Raw genomic sequence first — 23,006 nt, 5'->3', positions numbered from 1 at the left:
GGAGATAGGCCCTGCAGCTAAAGCCCTCTTTTCAGCACGCCGCTGGCGGGGTCTATCGGCGAGACGCAGCGAGCGGAGGTGTCGCTTCTGCTCTGGCATTTCGGACAGTATCTACTCCTCTCCGGGCGCAGGGAGAGAAAGAAAAACAGAAGGGGGTATTATCAGGGAGGGATGAGAGCAGCGAAGGCATTTTTGTGTTTTTATTCCCCTCCTAAGCCCCGGGCTTTGCTCCCAATCCGATTGGTCGATACAGCCAGGGATGTAAATGAAATGCAAAGAGGAATAAGGCTGGCTTCCCATCTTCCTCTGTGTGTGTGTGCCTGTTCCACTGCTCCTCTCTCACTCTCTCTTTTGGCTCTTGCTCAGGGTTTGCAATAAAGGGGCTGGCTCACCTTTCTCACCTTTTCTCTGCTCTTTGAGCATTTGTTTCACAGTCGCATATTTTTAATAATGTCTATCCTTTAGTCCACATCCTTCCTGACTGATTTGTTTATCCTGTCCCATTCTGCGCCTGGTTCTAGCTCTGTGCCCTCTCCTTTCCTTCTCTCTTACTTTCTCTCTCTCTCTTCACCACCCCCCCACCTCCTGCTGGCTGGGCTCTCCACTCTTATCTGCTCAGGCGGCCCACATTCCAGTGTTGCCGTGGCGCCCTGCCTGCATCCACGGTCACGGCGATTCCATGGGTTCACACAATCCCTCAGATGAGAGAGAGCGGCTGAGAGAGGGACAGAGAGAAACAGAGCGACAGTCAGCAGAGAAAGAGAGAGAGAAACAGAGACAGAGAAACAGACGAGTCAGGAAGACAGAAACGAAAAGCAAAATTTTGAGAGATCATTTTTCAAAAACACCCTACACAGGGCATCAGCACTTTTGCACCTTCTTCACTCTCCTTCTGCTCAGTGTACCAACAGCAGATATTCCTTATGCGACATCAAAGCTAGAAGGAAAACATATAGCCTGTAAATCATAATGCTTAAAGTACTACTGAAACAGAAACGTGTGGGGCCACAAGTGTACGCATGTAAGCATGTGTGTGTAGGGGGCGGGAGGTCCTGTCGCATGCATGGTACCTCTAAAAGGGTCTCTGGCAATCTGACATACTGTATTCTCAGCTCAATCCATCAGGGATTACCAGCTTGGACCGTCATCTTAACAAATAGATAGATTTATGAATATAAAAATAAATATAAACAGGCTCATCAAATACATTAGCGTTTGGAGTTCAAAGGAGCTGGGAGTGCACTGAGCAGCAGAGGGGGTGGAGACAGATAGAGGGGGGGTAGAGAAAAGGATGGGGCCATTTTAAGAGGCTGCCCCAGATTAACAGGCCATTCTTAATCTCTTATGGCTGCTCCCAAATTGGGTTCCCCTCCGATCTCAATCCCAGACTGCCATGCTCCTAATATGGGAGCCAGAGACACATGACAGCAGGAGGGCTAAAGGATAATTATGAGTGAGTAAGAGAGAGGCAGACAGAAAATGAGAGAGAGAAAGAGAGAAAGAGAGTGATGTCTGCCTATCAGCAGAGAGGATACTAATATAATATTAACATTCAAACAATTCACAGTGTTATTTCTACCAGCTTCACCCAACAGTTGCTCCTCACACTTCTCAGACCAAGATGTCACCTGAAGAAACACTGCCCAGCATCTCAGACAATAGTGTTGTGCTGTATCAAAACATTTAGTCTGTCAGCTCAAAAACAATTACTGTGCTTTTACATTATCATTGTGAATATTCAAATGTTGCCAAAACAACCACTCATACAGGAGCCCAAGACAAGATACAGTATTTAGAAAATTTTATATACCCCATAAAATCAATGTAAACAAAAGATCAGAATGGCTAGACAATTCCAGAGTGAAACTGTAAGGCCTTCATCAATTCCTAACTGACAGTTTTTACCACAGCCAACTAAAAAACGAATGGCCATTTTGCTCAGTTTTTCAAAGACATGCTGTAGCTTACACAATCATCCTCTATATTCAGCACTTAAGCACACCACAGTACCCTGTACAGTACTGAACAGGACCCTACACCACCACTGAGCAGTAATGTCCATCACTCTGCTTCACATCAACAGTGCATGATTTGACCTCTGTGCTTACTACACATTATCATACCTGCATCAGCACTTAGCACTCTTAGAATTCCAGTCTCTGTCATCCTTTTCCCATCTTGATGGCTGTTTAAATCTCTCTCTGAGCAGACAGCTACCTAGAGTAGGTATTTCTTGGTCCTCCCAAGTTTTTCACAATGGTTTTGTAGAGATCTAGTGTTTCTGCCTTTGAGAGTCTCTGAGCCTCTCTCTTCCTTTGCGGAGATGCGCGATGGCTGAGCGGATGGCCTGGCACTGTGGGTCCGTGGGTTCTCTCTGAAGATAGCGGCTGAAGTGGTGGATACTGCGGCTCAGGAGAGAGTCTGGCTCATGGTTGCCGCCCCCAGAGCGGAGCAACCTCTCTGCAGCAAGAGCCAGGTTCTTATCCCAATTGGATGGATAGTCAGGTTGGGCATCCACAATTTGGCAGTACAGCTGTCAATCAACACAGTAAAATAGATAAAATGTAACAATGAAACAATCCTACAAATAAATTTAGATTTCATGCAAAAGCTAATCCAGCAGTGAGGAGGGCTACTAAATACCAATACTGCCATACCAAAACTTCGTCAATGTGTAGCCGGCAGCCACGAGTGTTGTGCTGAAATTCGACTGCCTGTGGCATTCATGTACGTCACATAGGCATACAGACACTACAGAGACTGCTCACGATTGAACTGAACTAAAGATATGTGCATGCTAAGAGGAGCTGGGGAGTTTTTGGCACAACACCGCAGGTTGAGAGATGTTTTGGGCATGTATTTATGGACAAGATGCAGGTGACTATTGACTTCTACTGTTTGGGTGCCTCATAGCTCCAGCACCTAAACTACAGAAGCAAGATTTAAACACCAAACATGTCTTGGCTGACCAACTAAATAAATTGTAAATTAATTTTTATGCAGAACCATTCCTTTAACTGTCATATAATGAGAAAAATACATGTGCTGCTTCAACAACCAACCAACACTCATAATTTCTAATCATAACCGAAAAGAACTGGATAGGTCCTTCAAAGCAAATTCTTAAAACGCTACCCTAGCTAAAACCTCCACATCCACTACTATCTCATACTCACATTGTAAGAGAGGTCATAGAGACGAGCCTGGACCCCTCCCTCCATCCTCTCAGCAAGGTCAAAGAGGAAGAATGCCATTTTCATCCTATAACACAAGCAGAGAAATGACATCCTGGTTCCAGTAGAAATGGGATTTTAATTCTATGAACACAGCACAAGGTAAGATCAAGTGCAGTAAGAAGTAGCAGGCTTGCTGGAAGTAAAGTGGACTATATTACCTGGCCTGCCACATTTCCTCATTGGCCACTCTTTCCCATGAGCCAGGGGGAAAGCTGTGATGGGGGAAGAACACAAAAATCTACAGATATATTTCACTCAGACTACCTATGTGACCACTGTAGTTAATACTATGTGAATGGTAGTAGGTAGGATTTTTGGCTTGTAATCCATTCTACTTAACACAGTACATCCTTTTGTACAATATCAGTTCTATTAGTTTATTGTGGCTTGGTATGGGAGATGAAATAGACAACACAAAATACAACCGTAGCCTTGTCATTTAGAAAAATACATCATGTTTCAAGAATAAATACGGCACTAAACATGCTGACGGTATCAACTACTCGTGTTCAATTTTCTGTTGGCATGCAGGCCTGAAAAAACAGACAGCAATCCTGAAAATCATATTCTTAGCATCCTAAAAACATGCGACAGCTGATTTTCAGCAGACTGCAATCTTCAGAAGCACTCCCTGCACTAAATGACCCACATATTTCTGCATTTCTTTCGTTCCATTTCATTGCACATAACCGTGCGGCCTCTCCTTCAAAGGAATATTTTAGCATGTGACTTCCCCGCTAATATTTGGCTGGCGGGCAGGGATGGACACGCTTGTAGCGGCCGAGAGGAGAGTAATGTCACACCATTCAACCCCGATTAGCCTGCTGAATACCAGGCAGGCGCGCAGAGCCTCAGCACCCGAGACTAGAACTAATTTCACTTTATACACACGTATTGACACGCCGCAGTTTAGAAAGTCATTAGGGTGGGGTCAGTAGACTAATAACGACTTTGAAGCTGGAGACGGTGGCTGCCTTCCCAGCAGGATGCTGGTGCAGTGGTTAAGTGGACTTCAGTAGCTGTGGGGAGAGAGGACATTTAAACGGAAGTACATCAAGTGTAAAAAGGTAGGGAGGCGCACCTGGTAAAAACCCTGACGCTCAGTGCTGAAATGTGCTCTATGGCAGCGTTTCTCAGTCTCAGTATTCCCTTCTTCACTGCAGGCCTACTATCCAGTTACTAATATTAAGTAGTTAATCATTGTCACTTACTGGTAACTTCTAGTAGTAGAAGTTACCACTAAGTGATAATAGAAAATCCAGTAACGAACATGAATTGTGCAGTAAATACTACAGAACTACTATGTAAGGTACATAGTTATGTGAGCATACAGTTTAAAGGATTACACTTTTTTTTTTATTTCTCTTGGACTTTTGTTATAGTTCAGCATGCTTGCTAAGTCTGTCTAGCATGTTATATATTAAACATGCACTTTCACCAAGGCAAAGATCTTTGTATGTAAAACATGCCTGGTGAAATAAACTCACCTGTCGTGTGGCTGGCTCCAGTTGTATAGGTGTTGTGTGCGCTGCGCCCACTCCTCAGGGTGCAAGCGGCTGGTAACTGGCACCAGCTGCTCACACACCCCCCACGGCCAGCGGGAGAACGTCCTCTCCCAGCTTGGGTCCCCCTCCGATAGACCAATGCACACAAACACAGGCCTGCTACACACACAAACACACGACAGGTGAGCTACAGTTGTATGAGACAAAATGAGAGTTGTTATTTCAAATGATGCACAATTTACTCTCAGTGATTTCTCAAAAAAAAAAAAAAGTTCACTTGATACTCATTCATGATCAATGTTTTTTTACATAGATTATAGATGGCATTCTAACCAATTTTATATTCGATTATCAGTAAGAGATATATGTTCAGGCAAAATAATACATTTCAAAATGTTATATTATTTAGAACAACAGCCCAGGAAAATCACTAGGTTATCGTGTCAGATGAGCAATATAACGGATACAGTACAGTACAACACTGGATGGACAGTTTTCTTCAACAGTTTTTTTTTCTTCAGTGCCAATATGTTTGTCAGAGAAATATATTTGAACTGTTTCTGGATCTAATTTAGCGATATATATATATATGTATAAAGTGAGAGCGAGATGCGGAAAGGGAGAGAGGGAAAGATAAGTAATTATTAATAATTACATGCTAACTCCACTTCTCTTGTTCACCAGTTCTCAGTCCAATAACTGGAAACATTTTTTCTTTAACAGAAACAAGCAGTCAATTAGGGCTATCCCATTTGCAGAGTTTAACTGGATTCTTTTGCTGTTACAGTAAGTCTGTTACAGTTGACTGAGCAATTGAAGAAAAGTGGATAGAGTAATTGAAGAAATTTTGATTAAGCCAAATTGCCAGACAAAAAAAAAAAATCAAGCCAGCCAAATTTCCAAATTTAATAACCGGGAAGAGCTACGCATCAATAGTTTGGAAGCAAATTTGTTTTAAAGCCAAGAAACACCAGCTAATCAGCCAAGATGTACAAAAGTCATATTAACATAGGAAATCAGTATATGGCTCTCTGAAAAATACTGTCACTAATGCAAGCAGCCTAAAATCTCACCTGATATCAGATGTTCATCTTAAATCAATTTGCAAGGGCAAAAATGCAAATCGTAGCCAATTAAAGAATTATATCCAATGTTTAGGGTTGGTTTGCAAAAATCAAGTCTTGGGACTATTTTATATCACTGGGAATTCTTCACTTAAAATCCTTTTTAGTCCAAGACTAAACTGATCTGTATACAGAAAACTAGCCCTTGGTATGTGTTTCTGTCATTCATTTCTGTTTTCTCCTTTTTTTGCTGCATGCTCTCTCCAGTGCACTGGGCCCCTAGGGTAGCGCCTCTGGTGACTACTGCCCCCCACTCAAGGCTGCAGGGCTTTGGCAAGGAAATACTGCCGTCTGGTGGATGGAGGTAGTATAGAACCCAACTCTCTTCACATGCTTGCCTCTCTGTGTCGGGAGTTGTGCCACATAAGCAAATGCTATAAAATCACAGGCGATATAATCTATAACTAATTATTAGCTGATGCAATTTTAGCTGGAAGTTCTAATGGACAGCCATGGAGTTTTTAGCACAGTGGCATTAAAGGTGATACAACGAAAATGGTCATTCTAAAAGTGTGTTTGTGCAGTTTTAACTCACTGAGTGTTGTGCTGAAGGAACTGCTCAATATTGAAGCTATTTTTCTCTTCAGTGTTAACTGGGTCCCAAAGGTGCCCAGGGAACTTCACTCCAGGAAGATGTTGCTGAAGCTTAGACACATACCAGCTATATGTCATCATCTGAACGACAACAAAAAGAGCAAATTAAGACATTAAAATTAAAATGAATACAGACCTAACAAAAATATTAACAAACCCTCAGAAGCTGCTGCTATCTCTGGCTATAACAAATCCCTGTTGTAAACTTAAATTTATTATTTCTAACTTGTGGCTTATTGAAACTATTGAAACTTTTCTACTGAAAGTGTGAATACTAATCTTTCAATTGATGCTACATTTGTGTTTGTATGAAGAACAGAAGGTATTTTATTATGATTTGAATTTGATAAGAACCTGCCAGTACAGATGTAAACTGAAAGTGTAAACTATCGAAGTCATTATGCAATGAAAAAAATATGTTTAATATATAATGAATAGTAAAATGTACACATGCATAATAAAATATCAGCATCACTAACCTTTGTCTTAACTGTAATGTGCATTACACTTACCTCTTGGTCAACAAGGCTGAGGTCCGGCCTCAGGCCCTGGCAGTAGTGCAAGTAGCGAAGGGTGTTGCCGGGGAGATCACCCCGCGTCAGCACCAATGAGCCATTTGGGAACGAAAATACAACCTCACGAGCAAACTTTTCCACCACATCGTTCCTGCTCTGATCACACTCTCTGGAAAATATATACATGCAAATATTTAAAATTGTGCATGAATGCAGTTATTTACACTACTGGGGCAAATCCTGTCACTACTGGTATATTAAACATCAACATGCTTTGTTCAAAATTGTGAGAAAATTATAATTCATGCTACTTGGGAGATTTATTTACTTGGAAAAAGCTAACTTTACAAAAAATACAAAAAATATAAAATGTGATTTTATGTCTGTTGGCTTAACTATTTCCAAACCTACCAGCTTACCAGCAAATACCTACTTCATTAAGTTAAATCAGGAGTGCTGGAATCAAACAAATCCCTGAAATGGCCAGGGTGCACTGAATAGGAACCAAATCTGTGCTTCTAACCATCTCTGGTATCAACAACATTTTTTGAATATGAAAAAATTCTTGTTACTTTTTAAGGTTTGTCTACAAGCAAAAAACATTGTCCAAATGACTTGCACAGCACTGTATCTGCCCATGTGTGAGAACTAATTCATGATAACAACAATGATACATTTAACAGAGATAATGATGAAAAGGATGGGGATCCGTGACACTATCATGTCTCCAGCCGGTCTGCTGTCAGCTCCTTTCCCACGCGGAGCGGCACGTGGTGAGTGAAAGTCTCGCAGATGACACAGCGGAGCGCCTCGCTGCTCTAATCAGCCTCCGACAGGTGTGATGAGCGCCGACAAGTGCGTCAGTCCAGCGGGCTGATCAAAGCGGTGCGGTGCAGAGCGAGGCAGCCATGCACCAAACCACACGGCTCTAATCTACGAGACTGCCGCGGCCAGGACGCCTAATCAACCACAGAATGCCGCGGCTTTAATCTGCGTGACTAGCGTGGCCAGGATAACTAATCAAGTGGAGAGTCAAAGAGACGGAACGTTGCGAACCCGAGAGCTTTGAAGTCAGATGAAGCATGGACGTGCTGAGGAATGTGGTGAGTGACTACCATGGCCGAGGCTGAGTGGAAACCTCGCAACCCAACCGGTACAGAGTGGAGTGGAAATGGCAGCAAATATGGCATGAAAGAGTATTTGTAACAAGCTGAGGGACAATTCATATTCTGAAAGTTACTTGATAGTGTAGCTCCCTACAACAGCATCCCGATAACAAAGTCCTTTTTCGGCATATAAACTACGATCCTACTTGTTCACCGACATCTAGCCAAAAAAGTTTTCACAAAAACCTGTACTAGTCTGCATTGATGAACTTTTATTCTATTATATGGGAAAAGCCGGTAACACTTTATTTGGATAGTCCACTTTAGATGCTTTGTAGATACTTAACTTACTTTCAAGTTACATTCAACTAAATATCTACTAAACTGGCCATCATTTTCTTTAACTCTAAACCTGGCTCTAATCCTAACTCTAACCTTAAACTCAACCCAGAACCCAACCCTTACTCTGGTCCTAGCCCTAACTCTAACCCCAGCACTGTTTAGAATCAACATTTCAACAGACAGTTTGTTAACAATTTGAACATCTGTAAATGATCTATAGGGGACCATAGTGAAATATCCATATTAAGCGAGACCAAAACACCTTTACAGCTTTTGTCAATAACAGTCCTTTAAATGAACCAGTTATTAATTATTTACAACCCACTAATTTAACACACATGATTCAACTAATAAATCCTTCAGAAACATCTAAAAGTATGAATCAGACAGATACAAGTGCAGCAGTAAAACTCTCCAGGATAATCACCAGGAGAACAACTGCAGACATGTAATCGAAGACATTAGTTCTATGGTAATTAACTCATTACTCTCCATTTTCTCTTGGTGAAGTTGCATTTGGTTTGATATGGGGAAAAAACACACATGCTTGCTTACCTATAGTTTGAGTGGATCATTTGTGAGAGCAGTCCAGCAGTGAGAAGCCACGCCCCTGTGGTCCACACAGCACCCCAGCTCAGTCGCTTCTTCAACCAGCACACAGACCAGCTCAGCCCCACACCAGCCAGAACATAAACACCAGCGTCAGCCTGCAGCCAGAACCGCTCCACCTGCCCCCACAAACACCCACACAACACACAAACTGCAATTAGAGCACATTTCTGTGTTAAAAATCTGATAACAATGTCTGTGTGAAACAACAAATGGATTGTGTTAAAATTAACATAAAATGTGTTGTCCTTAACTGGACTGTCTGCTTAGAGAGTATAGGCTTTTTACACTCCCAGCTAGGGCTAAACAATTTGAGAAAGATATGTACTTGCAATTCTTTTGGACCAATTTTGTGATTGTTTTCTAGAAATTAAGTATTTGTTGCCAAGAAGACCAGCACATGTATTTTTTTGGACTTAAGGTTTGAATGTGCTTATATGCATTGTGCCAGACTGCCAGTTCACGAGCTCTGAGTTATTAGGTTAAATTTCCCCTCTTAAAAACTGTTAAGACAATGTTAATAATATAGCATATAATTAATGTTGCTGCTCTTGCGTTTTGAAAATTGCTCTGTTTTAAATCATGATTTTGACGTTAAAAACAATGAATCATTTAGCTTTACTTTCAGCTCACGCATAACTGAAACTAGGCATTGGTTCATTGTAGAAGCAGTTTGAAACAGACACTCACTACTCCCAGCAGCAGGGGCTTCTCAATGTCCAGGTTGGCTCTCCAGGCAAAGAACACAGAATAGAGACTCACCATAGCAGCAAGCAGCAACACAAAGGCACAGTGCCTCCTGGGGGTTGAATACAAGCAGTAAACAAAGGGGTTACTACCCTATAAATGACATGCGTGTTTTCATGTGACATCAAATTCTCTGTATCCTTTAATGGTGATGGTTTCTTCGAACCCAGAACAAGCTTTAAATAGAACACAAAATCCAGCTGTATCAATCTGGTAACAAACGTGTTTAACAAGATCTTATCCTTTTTCTACATGGTGACTGTGATAGGTAGACTTGTCCAATGAAACCTACCTTTTCAATGAAGCATGCAGCAGACCAATCAGTGCTAATAATAACACAGGAACAGAGAGATCTGCCACACAGTGATTCAACTGAGCCCTGAAAAATAGCAGAAGCGCAGTTATTAATATGCTCATTCCTCATTCACTCCATGGGTCCATATGTGTTACAAAATACAACAAATATATATATATATATATATATATATATATGAATATATATATATAATATTTTATATGAATATATATATATATATATATATATATACACATAATCTTTTTTTTTATATATTGTACAGAAGTCAGAGACCCCCTTAATTTATTTAATTTCCAGAGAAAACAGCCATTAAGTCCAACTAAATCTTTTTTTCAGTATATTTTTCTGAGATGATTAGATAGAAGATAATGCACTTGCATAAAGAAGGAGAAGAACACATGAAAATATGTTCAAAACAATATTAAAAGATAGGTCTCCTAACAAGACCTGGTAGACCATCAAAACTGTATCTGTCAGATAAACAACACTTACAGCTTTAATCTTTGAGAGACAGTAGAAAAAACCTCCACTCTTGATTCAGAACTGACAAATCCACAGGTGTTTCTGTCCATCTTTCCACTACGAGAAGACAATTCAACGCTATGAATCTCAAAGTGTAGCTGTGTAGCTGACAAGAAGCCAACCCTGATGCTGTTCTCAAAATAATGGACTTGCTGTCCCAGAGTCCCATCACTTAATGTGTTTGGGATTAACTTTGGATTGTAAGGAGCAGAAAATCAAACCAACTTCCAAGACTGAACTTTGGAGATTTGAAAAAATATCTATGCAGATGTTTCTTTAAAAAAAAGTCCTGGTGCTGCAAAATGAATAATTTGTACTTAATGGCCATTTTGACTTGAAATTAAATAAGTGAATGGTGCTCTCTGACTTTTGCATATTACTGTAAGTAGTCGCCCTTTAACTGTTTTTGTAATTTTTGGGAGGTCAACACAAGCATATATTCAAATACTTCATGTGATTTTTCTTTCTAGCTGTCTCCAGTCACCAGTCAATGGGTAAATTTCCCTGGTCCAAGAGATAGCACCCTGCCATACGCCTTAATACCGTCTCTATTCCTGACAGCTTATTTAGGCACTGTGAGAGCAAGCATGTGAAAGCGTGTGTCTGTGTGTGTGTGACTGAGAGACTGCGTCAGCTTCTCGTGGCAGGTTTACACGCTGTGTGTGACGTGCTTGTCGCGTTCTCTCCCTTGCATGGCTGTCCATCAAATTGTGTGGTAAGCAGCAGTGGGGGGGCGATGGGAAATAGGGGTGGAGAAGTGGTGGTAGTAGGTTGACTTGAGATGAGAGAAAGAGAGAGATAGAGTGAGAGAGAGGAAAGCACCCAAACACATGATGAGGGAGGGCCATGGAGCAGCTCCAGATCTGCTGGTATATTGCACTGGCTGTCATCAGAGTAGCCTGTCACGCTCACAATGCCTGCTATCATTTCAAAAGCGAGTGCAGAAAAACACTGCAGCCAGATTTGGCCCGCTAAGCATGTGCCATGCAGCTCTGATAGAGAGGTGAGGAAACTAGAAGAACAAAGAATGCATGCTGGGTGGCTTCTCTCGGCTCTCTATCTGTTGACTGTGGGGAGAAAAGTGTGGATATGTCTCAAAAATATCTTTGTTTCTGACCGTGTAGCACCAAATATGGTCATGCTAAGAACAGTTGGTATACTCACTGAAGCATTTTCCCCATGTTAACTTTTCCCTCTGATTTTGCCTGTGGTCAAGAAAAACACACAGTATTTAAGAGCAGGCAAAGTCAACATATTCTATATAGTCTTCAACTTCAGCTAGGAGTGTTCAGCTTCCATTTGTGGGTGTGGGAGAGAAGCGGGGGGAAATATATTGAGAATGTACACTCACAGTGAAGAGAAACACAGTATTCAGAAACTTTGGTTTTTGTTGTTTAATATACTTTCAGTACATCTCCTTCAAATTTCCACATATATTGTCTTTGGACTTTGTACTTATAAATAAGAACAAAGAAGTATGTACTCATAAGTATAAAGAAAGATATGTTTAAAAAAAAAATGATAGGGAAAAAGTATTCAGACACCACAAATTAAAAACATTAGTGCTTTGTCACAAATCCGTTGGTAATTACAGCTTCAATACATGTATGGTAAGAAGTAATTAGCTTTTTGCAGCATTGTGGTTCAATTTTTCGAGAACAACTTCTTAGAAATCAGTCTTGAGTTATTTTGGTTGTGTGTTTGGGGTTGTTGTCTTGTTGAAGCATCCATCTTCTCACGAGATTCAGTTTCTTGGCCGATAAGATTAAATTCTCCTCTGATATGTCTCAGCACATTGCTCCATTCATGTTTCCTTTGATGATGTGTAATGTCTCAGTACCATTTACAGAAAAGTAGCCCCACATCACTGCTTATTGTTCTCTGTGTAACTGTTGCTCCTACTGCTTTCAGCTCATCCTGCAACTCTACTGGAGTGACTGTTGGTGTCTCTTCTTCCTCATCATTAGATTTCACATAATTGAAATCATGTGTAGCGCACCTGTCTGGGTACAGTTTTGCATATTATCCAATCAACTTTACTGACAGGGACGCTATGGCTCTGTAGCTTTTTCCACTCAAGAGTTGTTTAATATTGTTGTCCCTGAATACTTCCCTATTAGTTTCATTTTCTTAAACATATCTTTGTTTAGGCTTTGTTTTTTTGTTCTCATTTATAAGTACAAAAGTCAAAAGGCATTATGTATGTAAATTTAATGGGGATATATGCCCTGGAAGTATATTATTTAACACAAACAAAAGTGTCTCAGTACTTGTTTGCTCTCACTTTACATGGTACCAGTCAAAATTTGGACAGACCTTGAGGACACAATTGGGCACAAATCGGACAAATTCTCCAAGACTTAAGCTTATGCTTAAATGCTTAAAATTTGGAAAATAGTAAAAATAAGGAAAACCTTTTAATGAGTACACATGTCCAAACTTTTGGCTGGTACTGTACACACACACAGAGGCACACACACACAGATGTGTACATTTGTAAGAGGGAGAACGTGTACCAGGCTAAAGGTGCCGTACTCAGCCCTCAGCAGGTGTGTGATCAGGCCGCTTAAAGATGTCTGGTCCCCCCAGCTCCAGCGGGCTGTGTTCAGGTATGAGGAGATGGGCAGGTAGAGGTAGGGCAGAAATCCAGCCAGGAAACACAGGCCCAGAGAAAATAAAACCGAAAAACACAAGCCCTGAAAAAACAACATTACTGAAATAATCAAGCCTTGCAACGAGTAAAATACTCATTTAATGATAAAATTTAAATATTAAAATGTAAATGTAACACTGTTTAAAAATCTCTATGAACACATTATTAGCACACAAACACATAGGAACAGCACTCAGCCCTGGATGGGTTGTGTGCCCTCCCCTGGAGCAATTTCCTTAAAAACACTGCAGATTGGCAGTGTGTCCAGTAATCTACAGAGCAGCCTGCCAGCTCCTAAACACTTTCAGCAATCACAGCAGAGTGGGAGCTATTCCTGTCCAATAGAGTGCTTAACTGGTTTGCAAAGCAATTTAATTTCAAGGCTGTCCAAGCTGAGCACAAGGGCTAAGCAATTAAATACATTTCCCTGTGTTGGGCAATTTTCTCTCTAATTTTTGTTAAAAGACGGGACATTGCATGCATAATTATGTTTCCATATAGAAGCATAAAATAATATTAAAATACGGGTTAGCAGCAGACCATGCAGTCTGTGACATTAAATGAACACTACACTTCACACACACACACACACACCTCTGTGCTGAAATATGACTGTTTCTCAATACTCACATTGTGAGAGTAGAGCTGGAGCAGCACCCAGGGAATGATGATGAGCACATAGATGACCAAAGTGTGCTGGTTACACAAACTGAGTCCACAGCACAGCGCCCCCCACAGAGCAAACTGGGGACAGGCAGAAGAAGAAGATAAGATGCCTTCGGAAAAGATTAATGATGCATCAAACTGAAACAAAACACATATTTTGGAAACAAAGCGAACACAAACATCGCATTGATGAGTTATAATTGCTCCTATGAGCGAGTCAGATCAGTTGGCTCAGCTCACCAATAGCAACTGGCTCTTAGAGCTACCAAGAGTCAGACCTTTGTACTCATGTAAGAGTCACACATGAAAATAAACAATGGTCTCACCTTTTGGTCTAAACTGTTATGCTGAAAGTTCAAAGTTGAAGAGAAGTTTTATAGAATCTAACCTTTGTCTAGTCTTAATTCACCAAAACCAAAAAAAGGCTCTTCAGATATGCAAGTCATCAAAAAGAGCCATCTTGTTTGTGAATGTGTGTTATTACCTTTGTCTTCTGAGCCACATTCTCTGCTTTATGGAAGCAGGCCAAGAGGGAGAAAAGGAGACCCACAAAAAAGTTGTTGAGAGAGAACACCTCAGCCACTGTTGACCACTGCCATACCAGTTTGGATAGGGCAAAAAGGCCTCCTGCCAGGACAGCTCCCGGACCAGGCCCAGCCAACCTAAGGAAAAAAGAACAACCACAACACTAAGGGGTGCTTACCTGAGTCACTGCACGCACAGGCAACTTTCTCTCTCTGGGATTACTGCTGAGCTTCTGTTTCACTGCAGCTAATAAACAAAAGCTACACATCCTTAATCCCCCAACCCGGTATGGATTATAGTCTCTGACTTCTACTGTACATGACAGTAATGAAGAGAGGTTACTTTGGTGCCACTGTTACTGCTATAAGCAGAAATAAATACTGATGTAATACTTACCACCACCCCTTTGTGAAATACATAGGTCGTACAAATCATGCTCAAACAGTTCAATCAAAAATGCTAATGTTTCTAACAATGAATGAAAGTGAATTGCCATCCATTAGCATTATGTAAATAAAGTCATACTAATTAGCTACTAGCTTTCATTTGTGGTTAGCCATATTTGTATGTTTGATTTAGCTATTTCTTAAGGGGACAGAAATACAGGACACCACAAAAGCATACTGGATGCTACATGAAGGTCTGACATTATGGCAATTAAATATTCAATTTAAATCTGTTTGCAGTAATGAGTGGCCATATGGTGGGGGTTTGCAGAGAGCAGCCTGGTTGGGCAGCTGGTGGCCACTCTAGGGGTTTGGCCCTGACCAAAAGGCCACAATATTAACTGCAACTGAATAGCTCTGCACTGCCGTTCTACCGGAAGTTTCACTTACAGTCAGCCATACTGGTAGTTTATATAAGGTTTTCACTTTGTTACATATGATTATAGAACACACTGTATGTCAAACTGTTTCTCTACAGAGTGAATGAACTGCTTAATTTAACACTGGTGGCATTTACATTTATTAAGCCTGCAAAATACAATCATTGTTAGTCATTATCACAATATTATCATAATATTGCATCCCTGTAACCCACAAAAACACTCGTGTGGCGGGTTTTGTAATGAATGCATGCACATGTCCAACAAACATAACTACTTTAAATATTATTAAAAAAAAGTGCAGATTCTGTAACAAATGTCACATTAAGAGTTTACTAATGTGTTTTAATATATTGTAACGCATATCATAATCTCAACATGTAGCAGTATAATCACAACTCTAGTCCACATCATGCAGCCTTCATATGTATAACGTTTATTGTATAACAAAAATAGGCCAAATTTATGCCAACTGGTTATGAAAACATTTGACTCAAACTCTGCAGACATCCATCAACTCCCCTTTACTCCTCTTCTTCTACAGCTGAAAACCAGACCCATATAATACCAGTAAACATAGGCTACCCTTTACTATTTAAAAAGGCATAAACACGAAAGAGCAGCCCCCCCCCACCCCATCCCACAGCCCCACCACTATCCCCATCTCTTTAACGGTAATTGTGGCAAACTTGGGATAAGCTGTCATGTGCTAAGACCCACCGCTTATTAGAAAGACACACAGGGTGAGACACAGAAAGGGAGCACACGCGGCAAAGGGGAGGCTAAGAAAAAAAAACAGGGTACAAATCTGAATGTGTGCAGAGAGGAGAGGAAGCCAGGAGAGAGAGGGAGGGGAGCAGAATCTATATGAGACCGGAGTGGATATAAATGAAGGGATGGGTTAAAAAAAAGTTGAGAACGATGCTTGGAGAGAGCTGGAGAGAGCTAGGAGGGGAAAAAAAAACTCAGCCCAGTCTAGCAGCACACTGGCTTGGAAAATTTTTGCGGGCTTGACAATTAAAGGGGGGGTAGTGGGGGGGTGTAGTCAGGCAGTATGGCCCTCTCCTCATTGTAGCGAGTGGCTTAGAGTCCTCATCAGCCTATCAGCTAAGTGACAGGCGGAGAGCTGCTCTATTCAGCGGCGCAGATACACGCCGCGGGCCAAGCGGCTGCCAGGTCCCTCCTGACCCCGCAATCCCTCGCCGCTGACAGCTTCAAGCTCCATGGCAAATTAGGCGCTCTCACATTACAATCGCACAAGACAGATTCCATTAACGGTATCTGAAATTGAGTAGAGAGCAGGGCCCCCGCCTTATCAGACCTGACTCATAAGCAGCGGCGGCGCTGCTGCAGCGCGCCGGCGCTTAATCACCAGCCATGATACCATTTAGACGTTTCCAGCGCCCGTTCTGCCTGCCGCTGTGATAGTCGGCCACAAAAGGGCCTGATGAGACTTAGGGGAAGGGGAACAATGGAGCTTTCGCAGGGAAAGCAAAGTAAGTCGGGAAAAAAAAGCAGAGAGGAGAGGAGGCTGAGGATGAAAAAAAGGGGGGGGGGTGGTGGAACTCTCATGCTCACTGACTACTTCACTGCTTCCTTCCTTACCCCCCCCCCACCACCACCTTCCTTATTTTCACACTCCTTGCCTTCTTCTTTTTTCTTTTTTCATCTCAGATGATACGGAGCATTTTGAGTGTATGCAAGTGTGAGCGTGTGCGGTTGAGCTAATGGGTTGTCACAGAGTACTGGGGGTGTATGTGGTGATATCAGCCACTTTTTACCCCTCCTTACTGTGCAGGCAGAGGGAGGAGGAGGAGGAGGAATGGAAGTAAAGAAGAAGTGCTTTGGTGAAGGTGCAGGACCCCCCGCGCCCTCAATTCAACCCCCCTGTGTGCCAATTAACCCCCAGCACACAGGAGGGAGGGAGGGCTGGTAGGGGGGCTGGAGCAGGGGGTGCCATCCGGAGGCAGGGGTCCTCAGTGTGAAATAATATCACGTTCAGCCCGACTTAGTCCCCCCCACCACATCAGCAAGTGAGGCTGACAGGAACACTCAGCCACATTCACTTTTTCCTCTTTGAATCTCTATCCCTCCGAAAACGCTTGACATCTCTCTATTTCTAAGTGTCACTTCGTCTGAGGGAAGGTGTCTGACAGGCTGCGTGTTACACATCTCACGTTTCTGCACGTGCAAGACCACCCGGGCCTCTCCTTCTCCTTCTCCTTCTCCCTCTCTCTGATTTTCACTCTCTCTGATTTTCTCCCTCTCGCCACTCTGTGATAAGGGAGAGTGAGTGACACTGGAGTGCAGCATCAGAGGCATGCTTGCTCTTATCTGTCTGTGTTGTGCAGAATGCTGCAGTGTGTGTGTGTGTGTGTGTGTGTGTGTGTGTGTGTGTGTGTGTGTTTGTGTGTCTGTGTGTATGTATAGTCTCTGTAGCTCTGAAACACTCACTCATGGAGACAGAGGTAGCTATGCATGCGTGAATTTATAGACCTAACATCAATATTAGCGTTAAGTAATGTTGCACAAACAGCAAACTGTATTTGTCTTAGGACTCTATAATGGTATCATATTAAATTTAATGCAAAGTTTAAAATATTAAAAAAAAGACTCCCCTCACAGACTACAGATGATTCAAGTCACAAAATAAATCTTACATTTTCATTAGACATTGTCACTTAAAAAGTGTCAGACTAAGCAATCTGCTTGTCTAGTAAACATCATTTAGCTTTCAGCTTTCTAAAGCAAGGATAAATGGCAAGCATATCTGCAGCACTGTTTTGCCAGGTTGCATGATAAAAAATATGTTACAATTCATGAAATACACCCTGACAGTGATTCACAGAATATTTGAAGTTAATTACCTTATTTAGCAGCTGCATGTATATGTTGGGGCTGTCAAACAATTTAAAAAAATATATTGTGATTAACTGTATTATTCTCTGTAGTTAATCACAATTATTTGTGTTCATCTTCTTTGCTCAAATTTTACCTTAAATAAAGTTTTTTTCTGTTTAAAACCAGTGCAAATCACGCAATTTCCACAGGGTGAACTTAAGGTTCCATATTTAATAACCAACGTTTAGTGGGAGCAACTGTGCATTCTTGTTTCAACCTATGAGGGTTTATAGCACATATACAGTCAGTGGTTTCGTCTCCTCCACGTTTATAGAGCTTCACTCTCATACCAAATCTCCATCTTGTTTCAAGGGGAACTGGAGCTTTCCAGTACAGCTTATTACTGTTGCTTCTGTTAGTTTTCTGCTCAGACTGCTGGATTTATTCATAGTTCTCCTACAAGCACTGCCCAGCCTAAGCTGCTGAAGGTGTCTGCCAGTGCAAACATAACTTGTTTAATCATGACAGCCATTATTAGTGCTTCTTGCCAATTAAATATGAGAAGACTACAGTAGCACAGTCACAGAAACAAAGTGTGAGCAGCTGGGCTTCAGGCTGAAACTACAGATGTTATGTAAAGATCAAACTAGGAAAATGCATTGACGGCATTAAAAAAAAATGAATGCTGTGTATATAATATACAATATAATAATAATTTAGCACAGTGATATAAATTGTTATGTGTAACTTTTGACATCACGCTCATATCAAGTACATATTTGTTTTGTTGTAGAAATGACGATAAAAACCTGACATTAGAAAAAAGCTCAAATAAAAATGTCAGACATTTTTGCAGAGACCATAAAACGTAGACCATAAATTGTAAAATTGAGAAAACCCACCATGGGTTGACAGCATTTCTGCCTAATTGAAAAATTATAAAAATTCCTAAACAAAGACCAGTCATTTTGATAGTCTGTGTTTATAAGCATGCTATTGCCACAATTTAGGTTTTTATTTTCTGAAATGTAACGATGCATATTAAAAAAAAAGTTTCACCACGAGTGGCTCTAAAACACAGTTTTTGTTTCAAAAACCAATATTAAGCCTTTATGGAACCTGTTTTGTAAAACCACTAAACCATAACTATGCAGTGCTTATGAGCAGACCTGAAAGCAGACAGAAAGGCTGAAACACTCCGCCTACAGGACAGTACAGGACATTCTGCACAGCGTGTGCTAAAAACTAATCACTCCCCAAACAATAAATACAGCCACCGACACATTTTCCACCCAGAATGCCATCTTTAATCCCCTAACTACTCCCACCATGTGAACAAACACACTCATAATAGAAAATCAAAATGTGTATGTCATTCAGCAATTTTTTCCACCACCATTACTTCAACAAAGTCATTAGCCATCAGTGGTCCTGTATTATGAGCAGCCCTATAGACTGTATTAATTCGGGATGTATGGTAATAAGCAGACGCTGATCCTCTCCTTGCTTGGCGACTGCTATTAGGAAGTGCCTGTGGAGACTGAGAATTGTAATATGAGGGTAATACTGACATCCAGTGTGGCAGACACAATCTTAGGCCTCCAGGCAAGGAGAAATTAAAGTAATAGCGTAATAGTGTAAAATAACTATATTCCCCCTATTCTGAATGGGGTAATGAGGGAAAAGACATCTTCATTAAACATCTTTTAAAATGTATTACTGCATGTGTGTTAAATGAACCATTGGTCATGCTGGGGGTGGCCATTTACTAGTGGTAAAAAAATGCGAAGGAAGGAAGAGGGCTCTCTGTATGACAGAAAAGAAATGCTCTCAACAGTGAGAAAGCATTGCCTGCTGTAAGGATAAGGTTGAACTTTAAGGAGTTTGTTAGTTCATTCATTACAAAAGCTAATGGGGGCGTTCCAAAATAAAAACTGTTCAGAATACATAATAATGCTGATGTCAGCCACCAACAAATGCATGGCCATAAACCAAAGCATCTTAAATATTAGGCCGATAAACGGAGACATATGTTCTCCAGGCCTTAAGCTGCCAAGAGCTGTTGTTCCTGGGACGGTTTTCTACCTGACAACAGAGGTGTGAGGAAAGGTGTAGCCAGCTCACATGCTGCTTAAATCTTACGTGCTCTCAAAACAGATCCAGCATAGTTGCTTCACAAAGCTTCAACAGAGTCAAAACACTTCTGATATACATGCCATTAGCTTGGAATTACCAAACCGAATTGGAATTAACCTGAACACCTTCGTTTAAACCTTTCGCTGAAGCCCTAGCCCATGGTTGGCTGGGTGAAATGTAGTGGCGATGCAGAGAAAAGTACAGTCACAGCCATATGGTGAAGGACCTTAGAAGAACACAAAACTAGCGAGACAGGTGGGCTCTGGAGCCCAGCCAGTTGTGTAATCAGCTGCTGCACGCGGGATAGGGCCCGTCTGATCTTGGCAGTTGTGTTCCCCACAGGTGCCGTGAAGACAGGACTGAGGGTGAGTGGGCCGGGTGGGTAATGGGTGGAGTCCCTTTTGGACCACCTGGCTGCTTCTGTTATGTAACTAAGATCTCAGGAAGGTGTGGAAAATGCTGAGTGATAGTTGTTTACCACTTTCATATGCATCACTGATTCATGGATCATGCCTCATTTGTTTCCTATCAAGGTATTACTATTTTAAAAACATACCACTAAAACATTTCAGATTAGCTTACATAATTACTATAATAATCAACAACATGAGTTAATACAAACCTGCACAAGAAGAAAATATTTATATGGAAGGAAGGCTTGCTGTGCCAGTTTTCAAAAGTTGTTTCAGAATCAACAAGACAGCTGCACTAAACTTCTAAATTATTCCTCTTTATGGGTTCAAAAATAGTTCTTGTGAACTTGGAGTTAAATTTTCTTTCCAACACAAGAAATGATATATATTCCCTGCAGTTTTAAATGCAATGAAATCAACAATTACTATTATTATTGAGGCTGGCCATCCTCAAAGGCTTGTCAGGCACCAGTGTGGAAACATAATAAGACATGCAATTTGGCTATCAAACCATGTGGTTTAGAAGAGTGTTCTGTAATTGACAAATCAAAGGGAGGCCGAGTGCTGGGTCTGAGACGCGGGGAACTTCGTCTTTGAAAAGAAATGGCTTCCAAGCCCATCAGTGCTCACTCTGCAATTCTACAGGCAGACATCCACCTAATTTGAACATCAAAGACTCACGATACTGAGGATCTTCCTGAAGTTTGGATATTACTGTTCATTTGGGAATTGAAATAATGGAGAGTAAATCTGACTCATGTGTCATTAGAAAGCTACTGCAAACCAAAAAGAAATTGCTTAACTTACACTATCTACCAGAGTTTATATAGAAACTTAAATGGTATTTTGTCCTTGCTCATCAAAGGAGGGAGAGCAATGAGCAGACCCATGCAAATTAGTAATGCTTTTCCCTTAACAGGATATTAACAATGCACATTGCTTTGTACTAATGACAACAGCAATTACAGATTCCAATGTTATGAAAACGTAATGAAATAACACAGAATCAAAGCAGTCACCATTCCCAGCCTCAACCCTGAAAGGATGGAGTGAGCTGGTCACCCACAGAATGATGTGGCGTAAGGTGCCAGGGTGGCAGTCTGGGGACAGGCCTGCCCGGTAGTGCTCCTACTGCGTGTGGTATGCCACTTCAGTACACCCACTGGGCATGGACCAAGCACCTGAGGACCCCAATGCCAACCCAGAAGGGCGTCCCAGACTGTGCCGGAAGCTCTGAAGCCCCGAAACGCCTCCCCCCCCTCAGCCCTGGCATCTTGTGCCTGCCAGCTACAGCTCGCAGCCCAGCAGACAAGCGTGAGAGCCAAAACCTCAGCCATAGCGCAGACAGATAACCATCAAAACCTATTATGATTATGCTTTCAATTGCAAACATAGATTATATACTGACAATTAAGGCTAAGAGGGCTTTAGGGTTGGATTGTATGTTGTATGTGTAACAGTATGTGTATATCTGTGTAAGCGAAAGAGAGAGAGTGAGAGAGAGCAAGAGAGAGCGAGTGAGAGCAAGAGAGAGCGAGTTTACGCTGAAATCCTTAGCACTCATCAGCTGAGGGGAGGAGGAAGGGGGAAGCATGGGCTGTGGGTAATGACTTTTTAGTTTCGCTAATCCAAAATTAGATCTAAATCCTTTTGGGATTAAGAGCAGGGGCTGCATTTTACATGTAGCCACAGGCCAAATCTTTGGTCAGCCTTTTTTGCAATACCAACTGAAGTGGCTCCTCTGACCTCAGGCAAGCCATACACCATTTACGTCATTTAGGGAGTCCTACACAGCAGTTACATGCATCAACATGAGTATATGTCTGGACATATACTTAAAATTGAACAGCAACAGTAGGTGGTAGACAGAGAAAAGTAGCTTGAAATAAACTGTGTTTGAGAGATGGCCTCTCCTCTTTAGTAATTAGAGGCAAAGGTGCTCTAGTGACTTCTGCTACTGTGAATATACTAAGATTAACAATGACAACACAGCCATAGTGCATGGTTTATATATAAATTTCATACGCAGCAATAAATAGCACGCATATGCTATGCCATACTAAAACGGATGTTCTTCCTATATCAAATCACCACATTTTAAAATGCATCCCTTTTGTAATTCATTACATAAAACAGTCGTAGTCCTGGAGTACCCCTGCCCTAGGGCTGGGCGATAAAACGATAACGATAATTATCGAGATATAACTTTTCCTCGATAGAGCGATACGACATGTTCGATAAATGTTCGATATAATACACCATTCTCACACTTCCACGTTCAGCGAAAGCCTTGGTGGCGTTTTCTACTGCAAGGAAAGCGACACTACTCT

At 41.5% G+C, this 23,006-nt stretch overlaps 1 protein-coding gene across 1 annotated transcript in view; it reads right to left on the bottom strand.

Annotated features, from left to right (window-relative positions):
• Positions 1-1,786: 1,786 nt before the first annotated feature.
• The window catches only part of tmem260 (transmembrane protein 260), a 32,714-nt gene continuing 11,494 nt past the window's right edge, over positions 1,787-23,006 (bottom strand). The window contains exons 4-16 of the mRNA XM_036594079.1: positions 14,420-14,597; positions 13,900-14,013; positions 13,133-13,312; positions 11,781-11,821; positions 10,071-10,157; positions 9,722-9,830; positions 8,978-9,150; positions 6,972-7,143; positions 6,401-6,540; positions 4,724-4,900; positions 3,395-3,448; positions 3,177-3,261; positions 1,787-2,533 (exon numbers count right to left, since the gene is read on the bottom strand). Coding sequence (XP_036449972.1) covers positions 2,273-2,533; positions 3,177-3,261; positions 3,395-3,448; positions 4,724-4,900; positions 6,401-6,540; positions 6,972-7,143; positions 8,978-9,150; positions 9,722-9,830; positions 10,071-10,157; positions 11,781-11,821; positions 13,133-13,312; positions 13,900-14,013; positions 14,420-14,597 — 1,771 coding nt within the window. The 3' untranslated portion in view covers positions 1,787-2,272. The remainder of the gene's footprint in view (positions 2,534-3,176; positions 3,262-3,394; positions 3,449-4,723; positions 4,901-6,400; positions 6,541-6,971; positions 7,144-8,977; positions 9,151-9,721; positions 9,831-10,070; positions 10,158-11,780; positions 11,822-13,132; positions 13,313-13,899; positions 14,014-14,419; positions 14,598-23,006) is intronic.

The sequence above is a fragment of the Colossoma macropomum genome, unplaced genomic scaffold, assembly GCF_904425465.1.
Source record: "Colossoma macropomum unplaced genomic scaffold, Colossoma_macropomum, whole genome shotgun sequence".
NCBI classification, from domain to species: domain Eukaryota; kingdom Metazoa; phylum Chordata; class Actinopteri; order Characiformes; family Serrasalmidae; genus Colossoma; species Colossoma macropomum.
Note: the sequence above shows the minus strand (reverse complement) of the source record. Positions and strands in the feature narration are given on the sequence as shown.